At 34.0% G+C, this 27,011-nt stretch overlaps 1 protein-coding gene and 1 pseudogene across 1 annotated transcript; both read right to left on the bottom strand.

Annotated features, from left to right (window-relative positions):
- Nucleotides 1-270: 270 nt before the first annotated feature.
- Nucleotides 271-18,783, bottom strand: LOC149560129 (UDP-glycosyltransferase 91C1-like). Its single transcript, XM_089823550.1, has 3 exons — nt 18,325-18,783; nt 17,478-17,984; nt 271-669 (listed from the first exon to the last, which is right to left on the bottom strand). Exons 1-3 carry the CDS (start codon nt 18,781-18,783, stop codon nt 271-273), a joined length of 1,365 nt encoding a protein of 454 aa, XP_089679676.1.
- On the bottom strand, nt 2,694-4,129 carry LOC149560130 (protein PHR1-LIKE 1-like; annotated as a pseudogene).
- Nucleotides 18,784-27,011: the final 8,228 nt, after the last annotated feature.

Genomic DNA, 27,011 nt, shown 5'->3' on the forward strand with positions numbered 1-27,011 from the left:
GCGAGAGAGAGAGAGAGAGAGAGAGAGAGAGAGATCTTTATAATCCTTATGACATTATCTCACATTTAATTAGGCAATAAAATTTCCAACTATTGTAACCACTTACTAACAACAAACATGTATAAACTTTGTAAGCCTAGTTTAAATTCTAGGATGAAAAATAAAAACTAAACTTTGGAAAACATAAGGACTAAAAATGACATTACTATGTGGCTAATATTGTTTCAAATACTATGACAATAAAATACAAATTTAGGCCTATTAGCCTAATTATTTGTTCAAAATTTTGAGGATGGACACAAAGTTCCTCATGTTTCTTTCACTAACTTGAAAATTATTGCTAGTCAACATGTTACTTATATTTTTTACATTGGATTTTATTTGTGCTCCTTCTTCTACCATTATCATTCTAATTGCTTTACTAATATCCTCTTTAGTAAAAGAGCCATCCTCTTCATTTCTTCTCACTTCCACTCCCACCTTAAGCTCTTGTGCAAGTTTTGAATTTAACCCTTGTTCATATTGCATTGGCAGAGTTATAAGTGGTGTTCCAAATCTTAACCCCTCTGTCATTGAATTCCACCCACAATGAGTGAGAAATACACCAGTAGAAGGATGATCCAAAATGAGTAACTGTGAAGCCCACTTTGTCACTAGCAATCCCTTTTCCTACAAAATATTTAACCAAATAGAAGTGATATTCCAATATAACTTACCTCAATCTGATTTTAGTGAAATAAGCAAAGCAAAACATGCCTCAATCATATTTTCATAAAAGAAACAAAGTGACTAATCATTCAATTGCATCAAAACTAGGATAACAAATCATCTCGTATTGCATTAATAAATGGACTCATAAATCATTTCAATAAAAAAATAATAATAAATGAACTATGAATCATCTAAACAAATCAAAATTTGTCAATAGCCTTCTTAATTTTGAGATTGAATGGTTCCAAAATGAGCCAACAACGATCTAGTCTCCCATATTATATGGAATGAGGCAGCCCAGATAATTTTTTTTTAAATGAAAAATATATCAATAATAAATAAAATTGAAACTTCAAATAAAAACTTGTCAACAAACATCATATCTGTCACATTGAATGGTTCCAAAATGAGTCAATAAGAATCAAGTCTTTCTAATGGAAAACTCTTGATGCTAAAATATTATGCACTAAGATTTTATTCTTTAAGCTAAAAAATTAAATAGTCAAAATTGACTTACTTAATAAGGAGGCAGCTATCCTCCCTATAAACTACACCACACGGAACCAATTCTCAAAAAAATGAAAACATCATGGATTGTTCTGAAAATTTCAGCATTTGATCTTCACGATCTTCATAGTTTGTAGTCAAAAAAACAAAAAAAAAAGGGAAAAAATAACTACATTTTCATGAATCTAGGAAAAAAAATTGACTTTATTTTATCTTTAGTACATTTTGTCTAGAGATTAGCCACACAGCTTAAACATCGCACACTAAGCATTGACCACTTAGTGTGGTACTGTGGGGTCCACTCCACACCTTCGTCCCCCATCTACTCCATAATGTTCCAAGTTGCTCTGTAATGGTGAAAGGAAACCGTGAAATCCAACTACTCCCACGGTGACTATTAAGTTTTTAATCCACCAACTTCCACCCACTATCATTAAACCATTTAACCACTTCTATGTCCTGCGCACTGCACCACATGTCTAGATTTCTTATTTCTTTTACCATGATTTCAATTTGTTTCACAAGGGCACTGTTTAAGTTTTTTTCCCAAGCAATTCAAGGTATGTAATTTTAAATCATATTCTCCATTTAAAATTCTTGTATCACAAATGAATTGCATAAACATCAAATATTGAGATTGCTCTACTTGCAATCTCATTTCAGTTTTTGCCTAGAATTTCAGTTATATGTTTATTTGTATTTCAGTTTGTTTTTCATTGCCATGCATTCTTCTTTAGATGACACGTTATCTTAGTGTTGTTGGTCCCTTGCAACTTTTTTTCCTTAGCGAGAAGTCAGCACTATCATAGTAATGAGCTTCTCAAGAATGACTTAGAAGATTATACAGTTACAAACAAATTATGCATTCCAAATTATTGCAATGCTCAGAAATGGTTGGATCCTGAACTGAAACCTCTTTGATAATCAAAAGGGAAATATTAAAATCTCAAACCTTGAGGACATTTCAAAACTTTTCATGATAGAATTCTCTCAACAATGGTTGAAAATATATTTCAAATTTATTAATGGTTGTGAATCTTCACTCAGATCTTGTAATCAATAGCTATACTAAGCTCTTAATGACCATTAAGAAACATATGAAAATAAACTACTAGCTTCTAATCACCACCATGGTGGTGAAAATACAAGACAAAAAATAAGCAGCAGCAGCAACAACAACAACAAGAAGCGAAAGAATAATAATGGGAGTTAAATTGATTAATGGAACGAAGCATATTCATAAAATACTAAATGCCTCTAAATAATATATTTTTAGACAAAAACTATGAAAAACATTAGACGTTAAGAATTTTTCATGCACTCTTACTTTTGAATTCCTATTTGTTGACCTTCAAATAATACCAGCATACTAGACTAAATTTTCATAAGAAATCTCAAATTATACAGACGGATCACATCAATTAAATTCCAAAAGCAGGAATGCTCTATTAGAGAAAATCAAATAATGTAATATATCACTTGAGGGAAACTTTGCCTTCTCCATAGTTTGGAAAAAATTTAGCAAACCGATATTTCTGCAAAAATCAAGTAGTAGACCAATAAATTCAGTATTAACATGGACATCTATCAAACAATTGCCAAGCTATAAGAATGTAAACATTGTTTTGAACCCTAAACAAACCTGTAGATGGCTTTTCACATGGTACATACTTAAACCCTTCATATCCATAAATTTCAAAATGCCTTTGGAGTAGCTCCTACATTCCAGTTGCAGCAATTCAGTAAATAAGAATCAATAGTGTAGACTCCACCTTAGAATTAACCAAACAAATTCTAACAATAAATGTGTCTTAGAATTACTACTACTCACTATCAGCACCCCCTAGTCAATTCACAGCTTCCACAAATTGCTCATGGAGTTCTGGAGTCCACTTCATCCTTTTCTTGTTGCCCTCTGCAGGTTGGGATTGGTTGCCTCCAACATGGCCCACATTTTGATGACAATGTTGTGGTTGCTGGGGCAACAATCCTAGTGGGAATTCTTTTGATGCCCGATGGGAAACCTACACAAGGAAATGAGTACAATAATCATGTCAGCATCAGGCTAGTGGAAACAACAAGGGTATAATATTTATGTCAACGTCAAGCAACTAGCAATACATAAAAACAATAGCTCATCATAATTGTTGGAAGAATCCAACAATTCAGGTTCTACACAGTAAAGCTTAATCCTCGGTTTGTTTTTATATGTGGGTTAACATCTAAAACCACATATAACATACAATTTTGGGCATTCTAAACTACGAAGGGGGGTTCTTTCAATGTGTGCTCTAGAGCGCAGAGGGTTTGTAGCTCAGCCTGGCATGTTAATGGGAGATTTTGTGTTTGAATCCTAGCTCTCATATGCAAGATTAGACGCAAAGATAGATAAATGAAGGTAGCTTACATTTGAAGTAGGACTTGAAATGTTGTCAGTATTCATAGGATTATTCTAGCCAGCACCCGAATTATCATCAACTGGAGAAAAAGTCTACTGCCATGGCTGATTCTGCTACTCGGTTTGCATTGTGTAATATTGTTCATCAACAATTCCACTACCCTCATTACTGAGATGACCACCATGATGATTATGCCAATGTTGACGATTATGCCTTTGGCTTTGGCTACTACATTCTGGCAATGGCACTTCATTATTTAAGCCTAATAAATCATGCAATTGATCCACTATTCCTAGACTATGTTCATTATTATTCGTAAAGAATTGAGGGAATTGGTTCAGAGGCTTTGACATCCAAATCATAGGAGAAAACCTACTAGAGTGTTGTGGTTCCTTCTGTGAAGAGTGGTAAAGACCTGAATAGAAGGGAGTTGAAACAGGGACATCCATTGTAGCCAGAGCAAACGCATCCAAAAGCACCATAAAGAATCTGGAATCTGATGCCCAAACCATAACCCATTTGAGATAAAGTGTATGGCAGAGTCAAAATCACTGATCCAACTTGATAATACAGTTGAAACACTTAGTTTCTACCAAAAAAAAAACTTAATACTAGTGGCATTTCAAGGCCAAAACAGGTTAAATCAATGAGAAAATGGTTACATATTATATCAATTTTAGCCCCTTCCCAATACCCATATTTGATTGTACTCTAGAAAACCCTAGAAGCAATCATGTAAGCAAGAAAATTCAATTTAATGAGGTATGCTTACCATTTGGTCTAAATAGCTTCAGCATTCATCTTATCCCATCTTATAAATACAAGTACAAGAAGTATCTAAAACAAATGAGGGAAAGCCATGATGGACCTGAGCAGAAATGACATTGAGCTAGGCATCAAAAATAGAACCTCCATGCCATATAAAAGCATTCCAAGCCTGCCTAATATTCCATTCTTTCTATGGCTTTACAAATCCTTGCACCTGCAATTCACTATTCTGTATTGAATCGAATTCTACATCACCCTCTAAGGCATTTCCATTACCTATTGGTGTCTCTGTTTCCATGGCCTCTATATTTCTATTTGCCATGGATGCTTCCTCTCAAGAAAACCTATGTTGCACTTCTACTAATCACAACTTATGGTGGTTTGAGAAGCTTCAACCTGAGAGAGTCTCAGCCTATATAATTCAACTTAAAAGCCTATAAAATTCAAATTAGAATTCTGTGTTTTAAGAATTAAGGGCATTTAGTCGGTTAGTGGAGTTGGAAAAATCCTTCAAGGTCTTCTAATCTGTAGGTGGAGTTGAAAGGATCTCATTGAGCTTATCAAAAATCCAAACTTGTTGAATGCAAGACTCTAATATCATAATGGACTAATGGACTAGGGTGAGATTGATATCATATTGTACTAATGGAATAGGGTGAGAGTGTGTGCCCAATGAAATTAGTAGATTGGAACACCCCAAAGTACTATCTAAAGTTCGGTGTAAAGGCTTTGTACTCTACTCTTCAAGAATCAAGTGGCTAAAAGGACTTTATGAATTTAAGAATCCTCCATTAATTAAGTATATACACTTTCATCTAAAGCAAGATATACTTCAAAAGAGTGAGAAGGATCGTGAATTCGAATCAGTATCAGACTTAATACCTAGATACTAGCAAAGACTGAAATAGATCAGTCTTCAAGGCCCGTGTAGTAATGTACATGTAGAGAAATTATAGTGCAATTGGACACAGAAACAAATATGTGGACCATCCATAACAATAACTAAATGTTAAGGAATATAAAGATCTCCACTACCTAAACTGAATCCAAGGAAGCCATATTACACTTTAAAAAATTTACACTTTGCCCTTGTGAACTACTTTACATGTACAAAAAAAGCTTGAGAAGATAGTACCCCTACTCAATGGGTATTCATTGGCTTTCCAAATGGATTCATCACACATTTCACCCTCATCCCCTAGTGCTATAGAATAGTTACCCTCCAATCAGTTGCTTTGAACATGCATGTTGAATGTGGTTCACATGTTGAATGTCATACCGAAACATGATAGGCCCAACAAAAAAAATCCTTGAATTGTTTAATGCCTGAAATCAGCAGAGTAAGTTTTCAATCAGCACATTGAAATTTAGATATTTATACATCAGCTTGTTATTTCTAGTATAGCACTCTACAAAAACATAATTCCTAGAAAAATAGAGCTGAAAATAGAAAATAAAAAATTGCTCTTTTCATTGGTAAAAAAAGTACAAATTTGTGGGGTTTTTAGGAGGTCTCCATGATATCAAATCAAAGAAGACAAAGTGAAAACAATTCATCAGCCATTTCATCTTTTCATCACAGGGAGTGAAAATTGCTTTAAAGAATGTTGAAATTGTTTGATAAAATACTTGGTACTGTAGTGGTTGAAGGATATATAATTATTCTTTAACAAATATGACATGTTCTTACATTTGAATTAGTTAGATTACATGTTACAACATGAGGCTCTTCGTTGTGCAATACTTTCTTTTGTTTGTCCACTACCTCCATGGTGGTTGATAGTGTTGGTATGTTTACCATTGCACCAAGTATTATATATGTATTGCATGCTTAGTTATGTTATCAAAAGTATATTGATTTTCTACCAAGTGTATTCTACCATGTCTAGTTATTTTCTAATTGGATTCTAATTTTTTTTGTTGTATATTAGATGGATGTTGATTGGTCTCGCATCATGGACGAAGCAGTTCAATGCCCATATAGCTAAAAATATTCTTATGTGGATCTTTCATGGAAAAAATATGTACTTAAAGATTTAAAACTATTTTCAGCTTGGATTGAAGCTGATAGATTGAAATATTTTATCGAGGGAGAATGTTCAAGGGACTCATATCCAACATGCTTTCACAAAAGTCATTCAAGCAAGCCCTCTCAAAGTTTTGATACAAAAAATAGGATTAATAGTTATCTAGAATACAACATGTAAGAGTAATATTCTAGCTAAGATTATTTATACTTTCAATTGTAAAGTAAAGAGTGTCTATAATCATTTGTTAACTATGCATATTATTAATATGAAGATTCTTTATGATTTCCATACATTTGGACCAGAGGACTATAAAGAAAAATATGCAACACCATTTGATCCTTCCTCTTTTCCCAAATTAGGAAAAGGTAGTAGACCTGGTCACAAACATACACGATGTGGTTGTACCTATCATTTTAGCACCCAAATCATGGTTCATAGGCCAAACCATGTATTGATATGGTACCGTCAAGTTCAACATGTGAACAAGAGTGGCATACCTTGTCATGGTCAAATGAACAATGCATTTTTTGGATCAAGGTCCTTCTTTGCGCCATTTATTAGTAAAAAATTATATCAATGGGTTGAGTCATTTCTATTACTTGGCATGCCTATAGATGTAGTGCATAAAAAACATAAGCAAATGGTGCATGAAAAGATGACAATATTTGAGGGTCAATCTTCTAGGGATTATTTTCTTATGATGGATGATATTGCAAATATTGATCACAAAATTAACTCATTAAAATACATTTATGATTGTAGTGATGCTCTTTCAATGCAACAATGGGTTTTGGCAAACCCTAACAAATGGTTTGCATATCAAGAGTATAGTGCCACTATTGATGGAGATGAAAAGGTCCCATTTGTGCTAGGGATCCAATTGCTAGAGCAACTTCATTGGATGCTTCAATATGGCCATAAAAATATATTGGTCATGGATTCTACATTTGGTACGAATGCGATGAAGGTAAATAGTGTATTGCTTCGTAGATTTAACTTTGAAATATTTACACTTAAAGTATAGTATTGATACATTATGCTGATGTCTTATGATAGTTTCAATTGTATACAATGCTTGCATTTGACTCAAAGCATATGGGGGTACCTATGGCATGGATTATTATGTCCAGATCTTGTGCACATGATATCACATATTGGATGCACATTCTTCTTCAACAAGCTCACTTGAAGAATATTAATTGGAAACTAAATGCATTCACGGTGGATGATGTAACTGTTGAGATCAAAGCTATTAGGTATATTTTTTAATAATTTATCCCTTTTTAATTTTTTAAAATATTTCAATGCCTCCTATAATATAAAATTTGACACTGAGTGAAAATATATATGATGCAGAGAAGTGTTTCAATGTGATGCATATCTGTGCACTTGGCATGTTAGACATGTGTGGCTAAAGAAATTGATTGCAAAGGTCAAAGATAATGCAATTAGACAAGAGATGTTTGATAGACTTGGATTTATCATGCATCATTCAAAAAATGAGGATTCAGCAAAGAATGAGATTAACAATTTTATTGAGGACTTTAAAGATGCACAACCCTAATTCATTGAATATTCGATGGTCTAATAGATTGATTGTATGGGCTAGATGTTTCCATACACTTAAACATGCAGGACAAGAGACAAATGGTGCCATAAAGTCTTACCATTCACACTTAAAGAGATGATTCTTGAAAACAATTGAGCGTGCTACAAATCGTCATGTTGATTGGTTGGTACATCAACTATCAACACATGTTTATGTATATTATTGGTGGGTGCAAGTTAGTAAAAAACATGGTTTCTATAGGAACTTTGATATTGAAAAAATTGAAAATACATCTTGGGTTCGGGCTATGAAAATTTTGGATGAGCATCTTATATTCAATGACACTAATGATCACATAGCATGGGTGACAAGTGAAAGCAATCCCAATTTTCGATATGAAGTGTATAGCTCCTCACCTAGTCTATCTATGTGCTCTTGCAAATTTTTGATACAAGGATACATGTGTAAGCATGTGATGAATGTTAACTTGATGAGAGAGAGACAAAGGCAACATCTATCTAACAACTTGGATGTAGACGTTGATAATATTTCCAATACAATTGGTTCTATAGAAGAAGGATGCTCCAACAATCTCTCTAATTATTTGGTACTTAAAAAACATTGAGTATTTTATTATATTGATATACAATTATTTGCAAACTACATGTTTTAAATTTTTTAAATTTATTGCAATATGAATGTAGGTAACCGATGCATTTGAAGAGATTGTAAATAATGAAAATTGCCAACTGTTGGAGGATTTTTCTATGCCCATACAGGTGAATTTATAACCATATCTTTGTTATTCCAATTTGGATTATTTTCTTATATAATTTCTAAAATATGTTTGCATTATTTTTGTAGACTACTTGAAATAGAGGTAAAACTACACTAAAAGAAATGGGGCTACAAATAACACAAGAGTTGGACAAGTTACAAGAAATTTTAACTCACGCATATGATTTGGCAACACTTACTTTCATTAATAAGAATTTAATGGACTTGTCAAATAAGCTTGAGAGTAGACTTGTCTCATCCCAACTTGGATTAGACCATCCAAGTGCAAATCCATTTCACATTGTACAAGATGGGCTTGGTCACACTATTCATCGACAAAGAGACTTGATTGAGTGCATGAATGTAAGGAGAAGATCGAGTATTTCCAGGAGAATGCCTATGTTTCCACCATTGCCACAAAATTGAAAGCATCAAAATTGGTTTGATGATCTTGATGGGGAAAATGAATGAGATGAGGAACAAATGTAGATCAATGAACATGATTTTGATATGGTTACACACATGTTTGAAATTGTCCAAGATACTATAATAAGAACACAAGATTTTATTGACAAAACATACAAGAGTATCATGAATTTTCTTAGCTATTTATTTCAAACTTTTTTAAGACTTTAAATGCTATAATGTGATTTTGGATGTTTAGAACACATTCTCTTTATGAAAATCCAACGTATAATTCTCATATTGTAACTGCAAAGATAAACTTTATTATTACTTGCAAGTATGAAAAAGGGCTCAAGAGGATTGGAGATGATGAAATAGATTATATTTTATATGTAAATTATTCTCAAATCTCAAAGCTTGTCCATTGTTTATATCCCTATTTTAAGAGTAGTTGATCAACTAGTCTCAAAGAATGACAGTCATAGTTATGGTCTCTATTTTCTAATAGTTATGGTCTCTATTTTCTAACAGTTAGTGTAACATTTTTCTATTTTCTTGAGCTCTCTAGCAGTTTGATGATAAATCATGGAGTGTGATCTAAAATATTGATGCATATATCCACCTATGATCAAATCTAAAAATAACAACTACAACTTCATGGATAACATGACTTCGATTCTCATTGTAATTATACATGATTGTAGCTGTTGTTTGTAGATTTAATAGTATGAGTTTCTCATTTCACCGAGCTTTGTAGCATGCTAGAGATGGATCATAGAGTGTGATCCAAATCATCGGTACTTAAGATTCTCATACAATTAAATCTAGAATCAGCTATGTTGGGTATTGTGTACATATTTCTCACTAGTTCTAATTAGAGATGTTTGATGCATGTGAGAGCATTTTATTTAATAGTTTTATGAGGCCATAGTTCTTCATATGGAATGAAGTAAAAAAATCAAAACTAATAGCCAATTAACCTCCAAAAAGATTTTAATATGTGCCTAAGAAACTGATAATTCTGATACAAATTGCATACTAAAGTTGTGTAGAAATTGTTGATTCTTGATCCATGTTGTTTTGGTCTAGTTGCATTTTTGCACCATTTCTAGATTGTACTTGAAATTGTCAATAATAGATCATCCATGCCCACACCAACTATTTAGGAATTATTTCATTTGATTTGCAAGGTGGTAAAACCACTAGGTGAGCTGACTTGGTGAGCTGACTGAAAGAGTCAACTCGTTGAGGTAACTACATGGGCATGACTTGGCTAGATGACCTAGAGAGTTGACCTAGGGGACACACTTGGTGAGAAAACTTAAAGAGTCAACTTGGTGAGCACACTTGAATTGTCAGCTTGGCAAGCTGACTTGGGGACTTGGTGAGCTTACCTAGAGAGTTGACCTAGGGGGTGGACAGAGAGAGGGAGGGAGGGAGGGAGAGAGAGAGCGACAGAGAGAGAGAGAGAGAGAGAGAGAGAGAGAGAGAGAGAGAGAGAGAGAGAGAGAGAGAGAGAGAGAGAGAGAGAGAGAGAGAGAGAGAGAGAGAGAGAGAGAGGAATGGGGGTTCAAAGAGTATTAGGGATAGGCACACAAAGACATATCTATGAGACTTGGATATGTGTACATTTTTGAAATTTTAATCAAGCATCACTTAAAGATAATTATGTACCCCTAATATAGACTATCTATCGAATACGGTGGTAGGTGCAAAGATGATGTCTATGCTTGATGGCTTCTTGGGCTACAATAAGGTTGAGGTAGATAAGAAAAATCAACATAAAACTACTTTTACTATCCCATCGGGAACTTTCACATATCATGGGATGCCTTTCAAGCTTATCAATGCTAGTGATACTTTCCAACGAGGTAAGGAACTCTCTTTCAAAGACATGAAGGGTAAGATTATTGTCACATATAGAGATGACTTAATGGTGTTTTCAAAAAAGAGGAAAGATCCTATGGGAGATTTGAGGAAAGTATTACAAAGATGTAGAGAACATGGGATCTCTTTGAACCCTAAGAAGTTAGTCTTTTTTTTCACTGAAGGAAAACTTCTTGGCCATATAGTGTCTCAAAAAGGGATAAGGATTGATCAAGAATGAGTCAAAGCTATATAAAGATGAAGTCTACCTGTAAATAAGATTAGAGTCAAATCATTCTTTGGTCAAGTAAACTTCCTTAAGAGATTTGTTCTAGACTTTTCTGAAGTCTCCAAATGCATTCTAGATATGATGAAAGGAAATCCAACTTTCAAGTGAAGTGATTCTGGAAAATAGGCTTTTAAAGACATTAAAGAAGCTATATCTAATGCTCTTATTTTATCCCGCCTAGATTATAAGGAATACTTCATAATTTACTATTACACCTCTGAGAATACCTTGTTAGCAATTCTCATGGAAGATAATAAAGGAGTATAAGACCCTATTATTTTCATGAGCATACCCCTAAAGAGCCATGAGCTAAAATATTCTCAAAACAAGAAGCATGTTTTTGCCATGGTAAAAGCCTTGAAAATTTTCAGATTTTATATCTTACACTCTCATTTTGCAGTGAACAGTGTGTTCACTCAATAGGATGTAGAATGTAACACCAAAGGGGCATGGGTAGAAAAGAAACACAAATATGACATTGAGACTAAACCCTTAAAATTGGTAAGGGGAAATGCATTATGTAAAGCCATAGCAGAAAATAGAAATGGGGAATAACCAGAGGAAAAAAATAGTTTTAGTCACAAGTCTACAAGATCCTTGGTTCAAAAATATCACATATCCCTTAACATGTGGTGAATTCCCTAAAGGATTGATGGTAAAACAAAGAAGAGATTTCAAATTGAAGGCTACAAAGTATGTGACGTGGGACAATAGATTATACAAAAGATCCATAGATGAGACTTTCCTCAGATGTGTAGACAAACAATAATAAGAAAAAATGTTGAAGGATTAAATGATGAAGCATGTGGTGGACATTTCTCATCCTTGGTCACTACTTTTAAAATATTGTGGCAATGATACTATTGGCCTAGAGCATTTAAAGACACTTATCAATGGGTGTCAAAATGTACAAAATGTAAAATATTTGTAGGCAAACCTCAGTTAGTTGCATTACCTCTCAAGCATGTGGTAATCAAAGGTCCATTCTAATAGTGGGGTCTTGATTTCATCAGTCCTATTAATCTTGCATCTAGCGTCAGTCACATCTATATCATCATTGTGAAAAAGTATTTTACAAAGTGGGTAGAGGTAAAGGCGATCAAGAAAACTACTTTTGAGGTAGTTTTCAAATTCATAAAAGAAAATATACTAGTTAGGTTTGGCATACCATTAAATTGATAATGGATAATGCAGCATACTTTTCTTCAGTTGAAATTACTAAGTTATTATTTGAGTACGACATAATAGTCTACCACTCATCTGACTACTTTTTGCAAGGGAATAGTCAAGATGAGTCTAGTAACAAGAATTTGGTGAACATCATGAAGAAACTAGTATTGGATAAACAAAAAACATGGCACAAAACTATTTATGAAGCACTTTGGGTAGAAAGGGTGACTCCAAAGAGGGCAATTGGAATTTCCCCTTTCAAACTAGTCTATAGAACAAAAGCTAATCTTCCCCTACCCCTAGAATTGGCTACTAGCAGATTAAGAATAGTGATCAAAGATGAAATTCCCAAAGATGGACTGAAGAAAAGGATCCTATATTTGAGTAAGTTCAAGGAGGAAAGAGAAGAAATTGTGGATCATATCACACACCATCAAATGCGTGTGAAGAATTTGTTTGACAAGAAGACTAGACCATAAAATTTTATGGTGGGAAATACTGTACTATTGTGGGATAAAAGAAGGGCACCAAAGGGCATGCATGGGAAATTTGACACACTCTAGAAAGGACCGTTCATCATTCATCAAGCTTTCGAAAATAATTCATTAAAACTAGCATACCAAGATGGTGAAGTATTGCCTCTAGCCTACAATGGTTAGGACTTGAAGCTGTATCAAATTTCAAATTTAAAAAAGGTAACCCTCGTATTATATCATAGTTACTTTTAGTTCCCATTTTTGTTTCTCCTTTGTTTAGTTTTCCTCACTTTTTTGGATGTAGTTTTGTTGTGCAGCCACTTTTCATTTTTGTGAAACCAGAGAGTTTGGATTCCTTGCTTGGACATGGAATGTCCAAGTCCCAGATAAAGCTAGTTGTTGCCTCACGTTTTTTTTCTAATCTATTAGAAAAAGTGGGTTCTTTGGTTTAGATGTGGTCAATATCTTTCTCAAAATGTTTAAGGATAGATCTAGATTCTTAAAGGGTAGGTGATCTCTATCAAATTTTTCCAATATGCCTTCTCTTTATCCATAGCTAGGCGAGTGGATTTTTTTATCTTGTAATTTATCAAGTTAGTATGCAATTCAATAGAGATCAAATTTCACTCATTATAAATGAAGCATGTTCACTATTTGATTCATGGCATATTGATGGTTGAAGAAGAAAGCATCAACGAAAAATTTCATATCATCTTCTCCTCAGTGGGTTTCCAACCCATGAAGGAAAGTTTTTGTGAAGGCTCACTTGGAGGCGTATTTAGATTAAAAAGATTCAAATAAGGTACATTTTTTAAGACAATTGATGTTTGAGTCTAAGATGAGACTCCTAAACATGATTTGGATTTGTTATTGCTCAAATACTAAGCATTGGCAGAAAACCTAAAACTATCTTCTCCTCGATAGGTTTCTAACCCATGAAGATGATTTTTAGTAGAAGAGATAAAAGTGAAAAACAAGATCTTAAGTGTAACCCAAGTATATATGTACACCTTAACTAAGCACCCTTGACAGCCAAATATGCAGTTGACAAAGATTCAACCAATAAAGGAACGTTGGCAAAAAAATAGAAATTTCCTACTCCTTGGCGAGTTTCTAACACATGCAGCCAATTTTTTGATTATACAAGAAAAATCAAGTCAACAAGTAGATTTAGCCCCCATCCTAGATTTAGTGTATGTATGAATGATATTAGAATGACTCAAGCCATTGCAAAAGGAAGATACAGTCAAAACCTCGCTTGGAAAATTTTCATCATCGGAGTACCCCAACAACTTTCTGACACTTATAAAGGAAAATAAGAAAGTAAATAATGGGTTTACAAAAAGTTACCGTTATGCTCAAAAAAATAGTGAAAAGAATTTTAAATGTTTGTTGAACCATTGCATTTACTCTCTAATGGGTATTTCCTTAAATTTTTCTCATGTGGCATGAATTCTGAAGTATAACAGATGAATCAAAATCTTTATATAAAAATACATAGGAAGTTAAAGGAGTTACCTTGTTTTCTTGATTTCTCACTCTATCAATATGCATAAGCTTTTGATAGCTAGTGATTGTTGTCTTATTCACTTTTTTGATTCAAAATCTCATTCATAAGCTATGGCTACTAAGTTCATAGGTTTTGATGGTTTGACTGGAATCAAATCTCAATTGCAGAACTTCATAGACACATCCCTCCATTTCTATGATATGGAGAATTTTGAAAGGAGAGTAAAATATGGACAAATTTACCCTATCATTGAGAAGCTTCGAGGATGTGGTTTAGTCAAGGCTACTAGTTTTCTAGCTACAGTCCAAGCCCCATAACTCATTTACGAATGTACTCATCATTACAATCTGCAAACCATGCAAATAGTTTTGTTGAAGGACATTGTGTTGATTTCAATTGATAAGAAAATGGTGGTAAATTGTTTTCATGTTCTAGAGTGAGAAGAGTTCTCTGACTTAACTATTGATGGGGTCATCATAGAGTTCTCATCAAAGAAGGTGAAGTGATCTTTCTCCCACCCTTTTGCATTTTGATGTAAAAGTGGAACTGATAATTGGCTTCTGGCCATTTGTCAAATTTGAGGAGATGAACTAGTTTAGTTCCATTTTGTAATGGTCATCTCATAATCCTATATGTACCCAATTAAAAGATTAATAAAAGTTTGGCTAATTTTTGGTGTGAAATACTTCATGTTGCTGAGACAAAGTGAATGTGTTTTGCATCAATTATTTATTGTTTCATTGGTTATCATAGTTGACAATATCTCTTTGAGTTGAATTGAGTTAAAGAGAAAAAAAAGCTTTTTTCTCCTATTCAATATAGCAAACTGAAGATAATAATAGTATTATTAGAGGTTAAAGGAGATTCTTTTCTACATTATTTCTTAAGGTACTTCCTTGCATGTTAGAGTTAAAAGAATTTTGTTAAGTATCTAATCCATAAATCAAATTCATTATTGCATCATCAAATCTGTGGGTTTGTAAGATGTATGAATTCATGAATTTGATTAGTGTTAAGACCCAAATCTTAGCCTGAGTTAGTTCCTGTCTAGGCCTAACTTAGTTTTCCTCTCCCATTCTTTGGTCAAGAACAAACCCCATTTTAGAATTAGGAATAAACAAATTCCTTGCAAATCATAAATTCAAGGGACCCATATGTTCAAATTTAGAGGGAAATCGATCATCTAGTGTGGTTTCTCAACTGTTGTAATAAGTTATTGTTCACAAGTTTTGGGTATTTAAGAGTTAGATTGAAAAGAACAATCTAGTTACCAACACAATCTAATATAAGAATGATTTTTAATTTTTAAATTTTTTTCATTTATTCAAGTATTACAAATCCAAATTCAAAGTTTCTCATTTATATTTTTATATCCATATACAAGGTGTATACTTTATTAGTTCATATCATGCACATGCCCTCCATCCAATAAGATTTAAATATTTTTGAAGATGATTTCTCTTAACTATTGTTTATTAATTATAATATATTTAGAAATTTATAATATTGTCACTTATTAACATTGTGATTGGCCCTCTTAATTTTGGTAGGGAGGAAAGTTCTTTTGTAAAATAGTAATTAACGAAAAATCATAAAAAGGTCATTATCATATAGTACAATGTAATTATTTATTTAAATTCAAATGCTTATATAAGACAACATTGGATGCCTCTTCGCTGTCATGTACTTTAGTACTATATTTATTACTTCTTATTTTTGAACTATAAATTAAAATCACACTTCAACTTATTTTACAAGCAAATTTTTAGTCCCTTTACTATTTTTTTATTTAAATTGTAAAGGCAATGGTGGTGGTTATGGTTGGAATGTAACATATTATGCTATAAAAAAAACCTCTACCATCACAAATAGTAAGTATGAGAAATTATATTTTTTCATATTTTATCAAAATTAGAAAATTTGTCATATGATATCATCAAAATACTAATTTCACATAAAATTTATAATTATATTTAATTACAATATATAATTACCTGACAAAATACATCAAATATTTCAAATAGTATATTTTATTTTTATTTTTAAAAATAATTAATTTTAATTTTAATTAGAAAATATTTTAAATTACATAATTATTTCATTTATTTAATATCTTTGTCTCTCCCATCTTTAAGACACTATTAATTTAATTCCCCACTTTCTCTTTTCCATATTTCTTGTTCTATCTACACTTCTACTTTTATGAAACCCAATCTATTTTCAATTTAGACAGGACCTTTCACGTCTATTGTTTCAATTTGATAATCTTGAAATTTTAGAGATCTATTTAAGATAGATATTATAAATGTGAGACGCTTAACCAAAAATTAAGATGTTTTAAGCTCCATGGAGCAAAAGCGAACCGCGGTAACGAAACGGTGCGTATTTATTATATATACCGCAAACCAACTTTCATCTTTCAGAGCGAGAAGCAAATTAATTTTAAGCAGAAAAAAATGGAGGGCCATGCTCAGAACTCAGAAAATATTAGCAGGATGGACAAGTTTGCAGCAGCGCAAAAGAAATTCGAGTCGGCAGCGAAGGAGGAAACTTTCTTATTACCTCCAATGGCGGATGCGGGTCTGGAAAAGAACAATAAAACCCTAGTTTTGGACTTGGACGATACGTCCATACCGCGCGGCTTAAAAAAATTCAATTTGAAACAAATGCTGCAACCATGCCGTTTAACAAAACTTTGGGCGGGATAAATGCTGACGGAAACTACCAAAACTAACGGTGAAGAAGATGGATATGGTGGGCCCACAACAGTAACGGAAGCTTGACAGAAATGACTCAACGCCAGCGAAAAGAAGGGCCCACATCACACCTAAGCAGTCAAAGCTTAGTGTGTGATGTTTAAGGATGGCCTCGATTAGCCTGTCCCATTTCAAAATTGCCTAAGACTTAAGAGGGCCTAGACAAATTTCAAAATTTAAACTACAATCTTTACCTCTAACTCTTAAAGATTGATATCTATCTTAACCCGATGTAATTTTTCAAAGGATTGATGTCTATCTTACCCCGATCTGATCTTGGAAGCCTTGCAGCAGCTCGTTTCCGGCAGGCAGAACCCACAGGAAAAAGGCCTTGCTCTCCACCAGACCCATTGCGATTGCGATGAGGTCTTGGTGTGTTAGAACGTACTCGCTCCCGAAAGACAAGATCACCACCGAAGCGGCAACCAGCCTATCGAGCCACTGGAGGCAGATGTCATCAACGGGAAGTGGAGGGAGTTGAGGCATCAGTAATCCAACGGGGATCACCGGCCGCTTTCTGAGCCCCTGCAAATACTCCACATAAACACCTTCCAATTCCATGCACATGTTGCACGCAACTGCCCAGCTCTCCCGCACGCCAATGGTCGCGCGGTCGCTAGAGCTGGCGCCGTTTACACGCATAGCGTACAGCTGAGAGTGGGCTCTCGCTTCAAACAACCGGCGGCCAATAATCTGTGAAGGGAACCCCGGCGGCGAGACGGTGAGATCCTGGGCTGTTGGGTTTTCCCTAGCTTGACATGTCCAGCTGGCCTTCCCCGTGTTGGAATAAGTCACTAGTTTGTTGCACCAAATCTGCTATTCTGTTTAACAGTTGACTGCTGCTCCCTATTTTCTAGCCATCAGTTTTGTAGGACTGTAGTTAACTCCACCACATGTATGCACAATTGAATTTGTCTCCAAACACATGGCAAGGTTGTTAAGTGAAGTGCTAGTGCTGTCACATTAGATGATCCACATGTAAGCTCTAAACAGCTGGAAGTCCTCTATTTATAGAAGTTATATAATTGGTTGTTGGTGTGCAGCCAGATCAATGTATTAATTTTGTTATCTGCTGTCATCATGTTTCTTTATTGTTTCTATTTTTTAATACTCCGAAGCTGAAGCTCGCCATTCCCAATATCAGGAACAGTATTGTGGGAATGCGACCCGCCACTCGAGGAGCCCAGTGCTGCGCCACATCGTGGATTATCAAGTCCGGTGAAACCTCTTTCAGTAGCGCTTCGAAGGGCTCCTCCAGGAGATCCATGGCGGCAACGAGTAGAGACAGTAACACTGCCGATTCTCCTTTCTTCGCAGCGTCTGCGAAAGACTCTACGCCAGCTGGCAGCCCCTCCACGTATGGCATCGCCAACTGTACCAGCTCTATCTTCCCCGGGAAATCCAACACATGGGGCTTAAGTCGCTGAATGTTGATCGGGGTGGAGACGAAGTAAATCTGAAAGCCATGAGTTGCGAGGCCTTTGGCGAGCTCAAGGAAGGGAGTAATGTGACCGTGGGCGAACCAGAGGAACATGACCACACTCAGCTCTCTCTCATCTCCTTCCGCCATTGTTGATGCAGTACAGCTTGAGTTTCAAGCAAGCGCACTGATTTCACCGTCCCATACTGATTACTGGTAGACAATATTTATAGATAAGTTTACAGGACTCTAGCTGGACATCTGACTGCTAGGTAGATGTGGTAACTGTTGGATATATGTGAATCTTTTATTGAACTAAATGTGTGGCACTTTTAATAAATCACCTACCAAGACAGCAGCTCTTGAACATAAACATCACATATTTAAAAACAAATTAAATTTAAGATATTATTTAACACTTTTAACCTAAAGCATTTGATGTACAAACTGTACCAAAACCTTATAATCAGTGGGCCTGTTACATAAATTTGATTTATTGTGTCATTACAGATTCCTGAACTATCACGTCATCTCATTTTCCTGCATTCAATCCCACATTGTCAATAGGCAGGTTTGAAGGGTAGTTAGGATATTAGCAGGATTCTAGAAAACATTAAAAGTAAAAAGAGTATAAAAAATTACAAAATAGAACTGTCATTAGACACACAAAAAAAATCGACCTAATGTTACTACATTGACGAATACAACTGGCCAAAGCTCTAATGAAAGAGCTGTTCAAGCCATGTGAGACAAAGAAATATTTGCTCAGACAGTGAGCGCAATTTTGATTTCTGTTCAGGCCATGTGAGACATAGAAATGTTTGCTCAGACAGTGAGCGCAATTTTGATTTCTGTTCAAGCTATGTGAGACTAACTTTCATGTTGGGCAGGACAACAGCTTTCTATTGTATTCGCCTATTCATATCGTTTTGTTCCATTCATTGTATTCATATTGTTTTGTTCCTATTCACAAAATTTTGTCATATCCTTCAATAAATTCACACTTTCTATCAATTGCTTAAATAGCGACTTCTTAAGTCACCGATAGAAAATGCTTCAATACTTTACGTGTTCACACATTTGAAAAAATCACCGAGGCTTTGTTGAATGGGAAGGGATTCGTGTATTTTAAGTTAAATGTATGTGTATATATATATATATATTGATGAATTGTTATTTTTTATTAATAAATAATATACTCAGAATACAATTCACAAAAAAGGGTTGGGGGATACAAGATCACCTCTGAGAGTTCACACAACCGAAGCCAGAATCAACAACTATTCATCAAAAAAAACATATAAAGCAACCCTCAGGCAGCTAAAGTAGTGCCAGCTAAGGGGGGCGGTTCATCCCAATCATGAAATCTCCAATCATCCTTGGGATTGGCAAGCGGGCTAGGAATAGTCTAGCTGTCAGTAGCGGCATTAGAGTTCTGGTCAACATCCTTTGTATCGGGTCGCTAAGGTGAAATAGCTAATTCCAGGCAAAAAGGCCACTTTCCAGAAACCATTGTTGAGGGCTAGGAGGAAGGGTCGAGGACCAACCAGGTGGCATGAGGCGAGAAAATCGAGCGGTGCCTCCATCCACCATCGCCACTATTGGGAGAGCGGTGGCAGAGGCCTACGAACGTGGAGTGTGTGAGTGGGGGCCTAAAGAGTTGCGCCTCTAGTGGTGGCCTCTAGGTGTCCACAGATCAACCGAGGCATTTGGAGGTACCCTGGCAAGAGTACAAGGGGCATTGACCCAATGATTAAGAAGCCCTTGAAGGTGGGCCACCTCCAAGGCCACCTTGTTTGCTTGCACTTGGATCTGCATCATTACATTATCACAAACGCATGCCTTAGTGTACATAGCAATATTATTATCAAGAAAATTGTGAGTGAAAAGAACACTATTTTTTATCTTTCCATGGAGTGAAAAGGAAAATTAGATAAGGAAATTAATGTGTATTTTAAGTTAACTAGATAAGGATAATTAATTTAGCTTTGTAAATTAAAAGTTGATAGTTGTTATTTTGTGTTCAAAATTACAACTATTTAGTTTTATAATAGATAAATGAATAAAGATGGATGTAGATTTGAATCTTACACATGTTTCTAAATTTGAATCTAATATATGTTGACAAAAAAAATAGTCAATTTAGGGAATGCTAGTAATCTTGGAATTAAACTCTTTCATTGATATCTTTTAACAATATCTTTTGTCATTAGAGATAATTTTTTAATGCAAAATTGTGAATCTTTATAGATTCGTGTGTGAATCACTACTCATGAATCACGTGCCAATGAGTTGACTCAAAAACTACTCCCAATAGCAATATCATAATTTGACTTGTAGAAATGTCTCTCAGTTGTCAATTGATGAGATTAAGAAGAAGCAGCTTAAACATCACACATTAAGCTTAATTCCTAGACAAAAATTGTTAAATAGTCAAAGTTGACTTTTATTTTCCAAGCTTAATTCTTCTATTAGTGTGCGATGTTTAAGGGTGGCCGATTAAGAGGCATTATAATAAATGATATATAAGGCACAATAATTGGAAAAGGTTTTACGAGTGGGGCTACAAGAAGAGTAGGTTCAACCAGGGAGGAAAATACTTAGTTAAGTGTGTTGAGTTGGACTAGTACTAGGATGAGTGTGTTGGAAAATTTCTTAGTGCTCACCTTGAGATTCGTGGCAAGGGTTTAACCATATACTATGTACTATAAGTTGAGTGGTTGTATCGAGTATTGACAGATTGATCTTTTGGCAAAAAATGACAACCCCACTCTAGCAAGTAATGTCAGAGCTTGGTGATAGGTTTGAATCCTCAGACACTTGAAAATTTCTAAATCGGAGATTGTTGGCAAAATGTTTAGTGCACCAATCAAAATTTCTGATAGGGGCTTAACCACCTCCTATGTACTACAAGTTGAGTGCTTGTATCAAGCACTAAAAAATTAGTCCTTTTGCACAATGACAACCCCACTCTAATAGAGTTACCTTAGGAGATCTCGATGCTTCATCTCTATGAGCATCACCCAGATCTAATGAGTGCTAAGTATTCCATTTATTGTCATGAGAGATGGATTCATATATGAACAACTATGAATCATGGGTCAATGAGTTTGACTCAAAAGCTACATAGTTAAATCTTGATACCAATATCACAATTTGACTTGTTGTGGATATATGTCCTACTTATCCATCAATAAGCTTAAGGGATTTCTATTGAAAGGTTCATAAGGCACAAAACTTGGTGAAGGTTCTACAAATGGGGTTGTAAGTAGAGTTGGTTTAACCATGGAGGGAACTTCGTGGTTAAGCACAATTGAGCTAGAGTAGTACTAAAGTGGGTGACCTCCAAGGAAGTGTTGATGTGTCACCTCTATGACCATCACCTAGATCCAGTGAGTGCTAAGTATTACATGTATTCTTATGAGAGATGGATTTATGTCTAAATCCCTACTCATGAAACATGGATCAATGAATTTGACTCAAAAATTATACAGTTAAATCCTGATAGCAATATCACGATTTGACTACTTGTAGAAATATTCCCTACTTATCAATTAATTAGGTTAAGGGATTTATAATGAAGGCTTCATAAGGGGTAAAAAACTTGGTGAAGGTTTTGCAAATGGGGTTGCAATAAGAATGTGTTTATCCATGGAGGAAACTTTGTAGTTAACAGTGCTCAGGCTAGATTAGTACTGAGATGGATGACCTCCTGGAAAGCCTTAATGCTTCACCTGCATGAGCATCACCTAGATCTAATAAGCTCTAAGTGTTCCATTTATTCTCATGAGAGTTGGATTATTATGTGAATTACTACTCATAAAGTATGGCTAAATGAGTTTGACTCAAAAACTACAGAGCTAAATCTTGATAGTAATATCATAATTTGACTTGATGTGGAAATCTCTCCTACTTATCAATTGATGAGGTGAAGGGGATTTATAATGAATTGTGCACAAGGCATATCACTTGGTTAAGTTTTTAAAAATGGGATTTTGAGACAATTGGGTTTAACCATGAAGTGAACTTCATAGTTAAGTGTCTTGAGTTGGAGTAGTACTAGAAAGTGTGATCTACTAGGAAGGTCTTGTGCTTCACCTCTATGAGCATCATCTATATCTAATGAGTGCTAAGTGTTACATTCAGTCTCATGAGAGATGGATTTATATGCAAATCGCTACTCATGAAACATGGTCAAATGAGTTTGACTCAACAACTACACAATTAAATCATGATAGCAATATAAAAAATGGACTTATTGTGGAAATATTTCCTACTTATCAACTGATTAACTTAAGGGGCTTTCTAATGAATGGCTCGTAGGGAAGACCACTTGGTGAAGGTTTTTCAAATGAGGTTACAAGAAGTGTGGATTTAAACATTGAGATAAATTTGAAGTTAAATATGCTTGAGCTAGAATAGTACTAAGATGGGTGACCTCCTAGGAAGGCCTAGTGCTTTACCTCTATGAGCATCATCTACATCCATTGAGTGAAAATGATTCTATTTATTCTAATGAGAGATTGATTCATGATTCAATCACTACTCATGAAACATGGGTTAATGAGTTTGAATCAGAAAATGCACACCTAAGAGAGCTAGTAAATAGCTCCAAATGGAAAAATTAAAAGCCCCCCTAAACAAGAGTTTAGTTCTAAGTCCACTAAGAGTGATAAAAATGCCGCCAAAAGGAAGAGCAACACCCAAATACTGGGAACAAGGTAGTACCTAGCTTGTCTAGTCCCTCACATATCTCAGATACCCTAGAAGTCCTCCCTTCCCCAAATCGAAGTGGGGCAGAGGATATCATCTCCCCCATGAAAGAAGCTCTCAAAGGAAGGGGGAAGAAAGTGAGACATAGCTATGGACAGAGCCAAAGAAAGCCTTAGTTGGAGAAGCTAGAGAATTTGATAAAGGAGCTTGTGGATAACCATATTGGAATTTGCTAAAAATTTGACACCTTGGTAGAATTCACCAAGAAGGTCATGTAGTCTGTTGTAACTACTCTCTATTTTCTATAGGTAAACAAGGATGAGAAAGATATGGGAAAAGAGAGTGAAACTACCCTCTCAATTTACAATTTCCTAGTGGAGGATTGGCTGAAGATGTTGCTTGATAAACCAATCAAAGAGGAGGGGGTGGCTTTGAATAGGGAGGAGCCTGAGGAAAAGGAGGAGGAATGGGGAGAGAAAGCAGACAATTAGACCCTAGTTCTTTGTTTCTTTGGTTTTTCCTTATGATTTGGATCCCATTGAACTTGATGCCCTGTGGGGTTTTTATTATGTATATGATCATGAAGTGGACTAGTAGCAGCAATAAGTTTCCTTTCTGCTAGTATAATTTTTCTTATTATAATGCTTGTCATGGATAGGATTGTTGATGAAGGTTACTCTTTTTTGGAGCTAGTCTTTAATTGGTTTTTGAATTATAAAACTGGTATCAGTTAGATAAGTGGGAGTTGGCTTATGACTATTCTTCAACCTTTTTGTACTTCAGGGTCATTCCCCCCTTTCTTTTGGCTGCTATCTAACACTTCAAAAATAATATCACAATTTGACTCAATGTGGAAATATCTCCTACTTATCAATGAGATTTTCTTGTACGCTTGTATTTATTGAATCATTTTAAGAAAAACCTACTTGTAGTAGTATTCTATCATATTTCTCATTGTTTTGTTTTGTAAGGAACCTTTAAAAATTTCTTAATGTCTTATTTACTACCTCTGTTTACGTCCAAGTAAAACCCATTGAAAAATCCACTCTAACACTCTCCTGAGGCTTTGAAGGAATGGGGACTAGTTGATACATTCTTGCATTTGGTGCCTTCCCTTTAGCCTTTTTACAAATAACACAAGTAACAACATTTTTTATGACATCTACATGCATCCTAGGCCAAAATTAGTGTCTTCTTACCAACTTGATGCAAGAATGTCTTGGGCACTTTGGAAATCTTGGATCAAGTAGATTTCCTTTCTTTTTTTCCTTTGTCCAAGGCATGTTGATTTCCTAGCAGTTTAGATAATGTATAGGTTTTGCTTTGGCATAGTGTCATATGACATCTTGGTATTCTATGCACTTGGGATTCCTTTCATGAGACACATTTGGACCTATCCTTTTACCCATCAAAATTAATTTTCTTCTTTAATGGGTTCCTAATTTCCCTTTTGGGGCATGACATATAATTGGTAATAAATTGTCTAATAGGTAGAAGAAAACAACTGTAACAAGAAAAAAGATGACAATAGCATGAAAAAACCAACACTGTTGTCCCATAGTCTCACACTAATAAGTACAAGCTAAAACAAGTGCCACTTAGTGGCTAAGTACCTACCTTTAAGTAGAAAGAAGAAATTAAAATAAAGATAAAGAAAATTATTATACTTTTTCTAATTATTGTAAAAGTAATAACTTTATTCTATTTAGATAGCAATAATGATAACTCAAATTTGAAGAAAATAAATTATAATATTAAAAAAATTAAGTGATGAATAAACTCCATAATTATTATTATTTGTAAAAACAACTCTCTCTTTTTTTATGAAGGTCATCCACAAATAAGTTTTAGGTACCTGATACAGGCCCACGAGTGCTGGAAACCTCTTTGGCTAAGAGCCAAGGGCTAGGAGTATCCACACTGCCAAATTCGCTTGGGGCATGATCCCGACCTTTCTTAAGTTTAATTATAATATTTAAACAATTCTTACTTGTAAGTTATAAATAAATAAAATATTTATTTGTATTATTTCTTAATCTTTATTTTATTTTATTAATACATTTTTAACTACATATGATTAATAAAAATTAGATTTGACCTTTCTAATTTATTATTTTTAAGAATTAAAATGTGAAAAAGAATTACTTTTTGAAATTTGAGGGAAAGAAAATGGAATGGTATGAAGTTTGAAAAAAGTGGTGAGAATATTGTGAAATGTAAATAAAGTTGTTGTTTGATAATTTCCTATATGAAAGTCAAGACCATTTAAGCTAATCACATTAGTTATAAATAATTTTTATAATGAAAAGTTTTAAAGTTTTTGTATTTGTATTTTAAAAATATGAAATTTATTACAAAATAAGAAAAAATATAAAAATTGATTGCATCATGTATGATTTTTAATTACCATAAGAAAAATAATAAATAGTGATTGGATCATACAATTTTTAATCACTATAAGAAAAATAATAAATAGTAATTCGATCATAAAATTTTTAATCACTATAAGAAAAATAATAAATAGTGATTGGATCATTCAATTTTTAATCATTAAATAACCAAAAAAATCAATTATCACAATAGTACTTAGCATAGGGAAAGTACTTATAAAAATTGCAATATGTTAAAAGAATTAAATTTTTTGGTCTACTATATTGTTAAATAGTGTTCATCCACCTTTACAACCATTCTTGTCCATTAGAGAAACATTTTCTTTACTCTTCTATAGAAAATTGAAGTCATTAAGAAGATGAAAGAGTGAAAATCTGAGTTTGACTATATACTTTATATTTTTAAGTATTAATTTTCAATGACTAAATTTTATAGAGAATGTTTTTGATGTATTCATCTAGCAGGATAGACACTGGCAAAAAGTTACCCCCTACTATCTAACCAATCCCTTTTTTAGTCATACAAAACATCAAAAATATCTTAACATTTAACCCCTTAGCATTAACCTTCAAAACACTAGTATCCACTTTACTATCCTTAACATTAATAATATGCTAAAAATGATCACCGGCTGATATTACAAATGCTTCTTATAATACAATTATATGTTATAGAGAATGTTATTGAGTTGGGGAGCCAGGTTATTTTAGCTTGTGCCTTTTTTTAATAGGTAATAATGTGAGGCTTAAATTTTTTTTATAGATATTAATGGGAAGCTTAGATTATTTCTTATTTATGTTTTATTATTGTTTATTTAGAATTAATTATTATTATGTGTAAGTTCAAGTAGACTTGAACTAAAGGCCTCAAGAGGAAAAAGTATGGTGGTGTTATTTTTATTTAGCTCTCCTTTATAATAATGATACTTATTAAATTAAGATAGATCACCAAAATTAAATGTTTTCCATGTGCTCTAATCCTTTTATCTTTATTATTCCTCATTGTCAAGACTTTTTGAATTAAGAAAACCCACTAATATTGAATGTCTTTCAATTTATCCTCACCAAATAAAATCTTTCTAATTTAAAATAAATCACTAACATTAAAAGTGATTGATATTTTGAAAAATTCTCATCCATTAGAAAAGTATTTGCTTGAGTCTTCCAGATTCATTGTTAAGAGGAAAGAGTGAAAATATAGGTTTTACTAATCATCAAAATGTCCTTTATATTTTGAAGTATTTATTTTCAATATATAATTGTTATAGAATTGTT

The sequence above is a fragment of the Cupressus sempervirens genome, chromosome 4 (genome assembly GCF_028749045.1).
Source record: "Cupressus sempervirens isolate cs-2001-9-10 chromosome 4, ASM2874904v1, whole genome shotgun sequence".
NCBI classification, from domain to species: domain Eukaryota; kingdom Viridiplantae; phylum Streptophyta; class Pinopsida; order Cupressales; family Cupressaceae; genus Cupressus; species Cupressus sempervirens.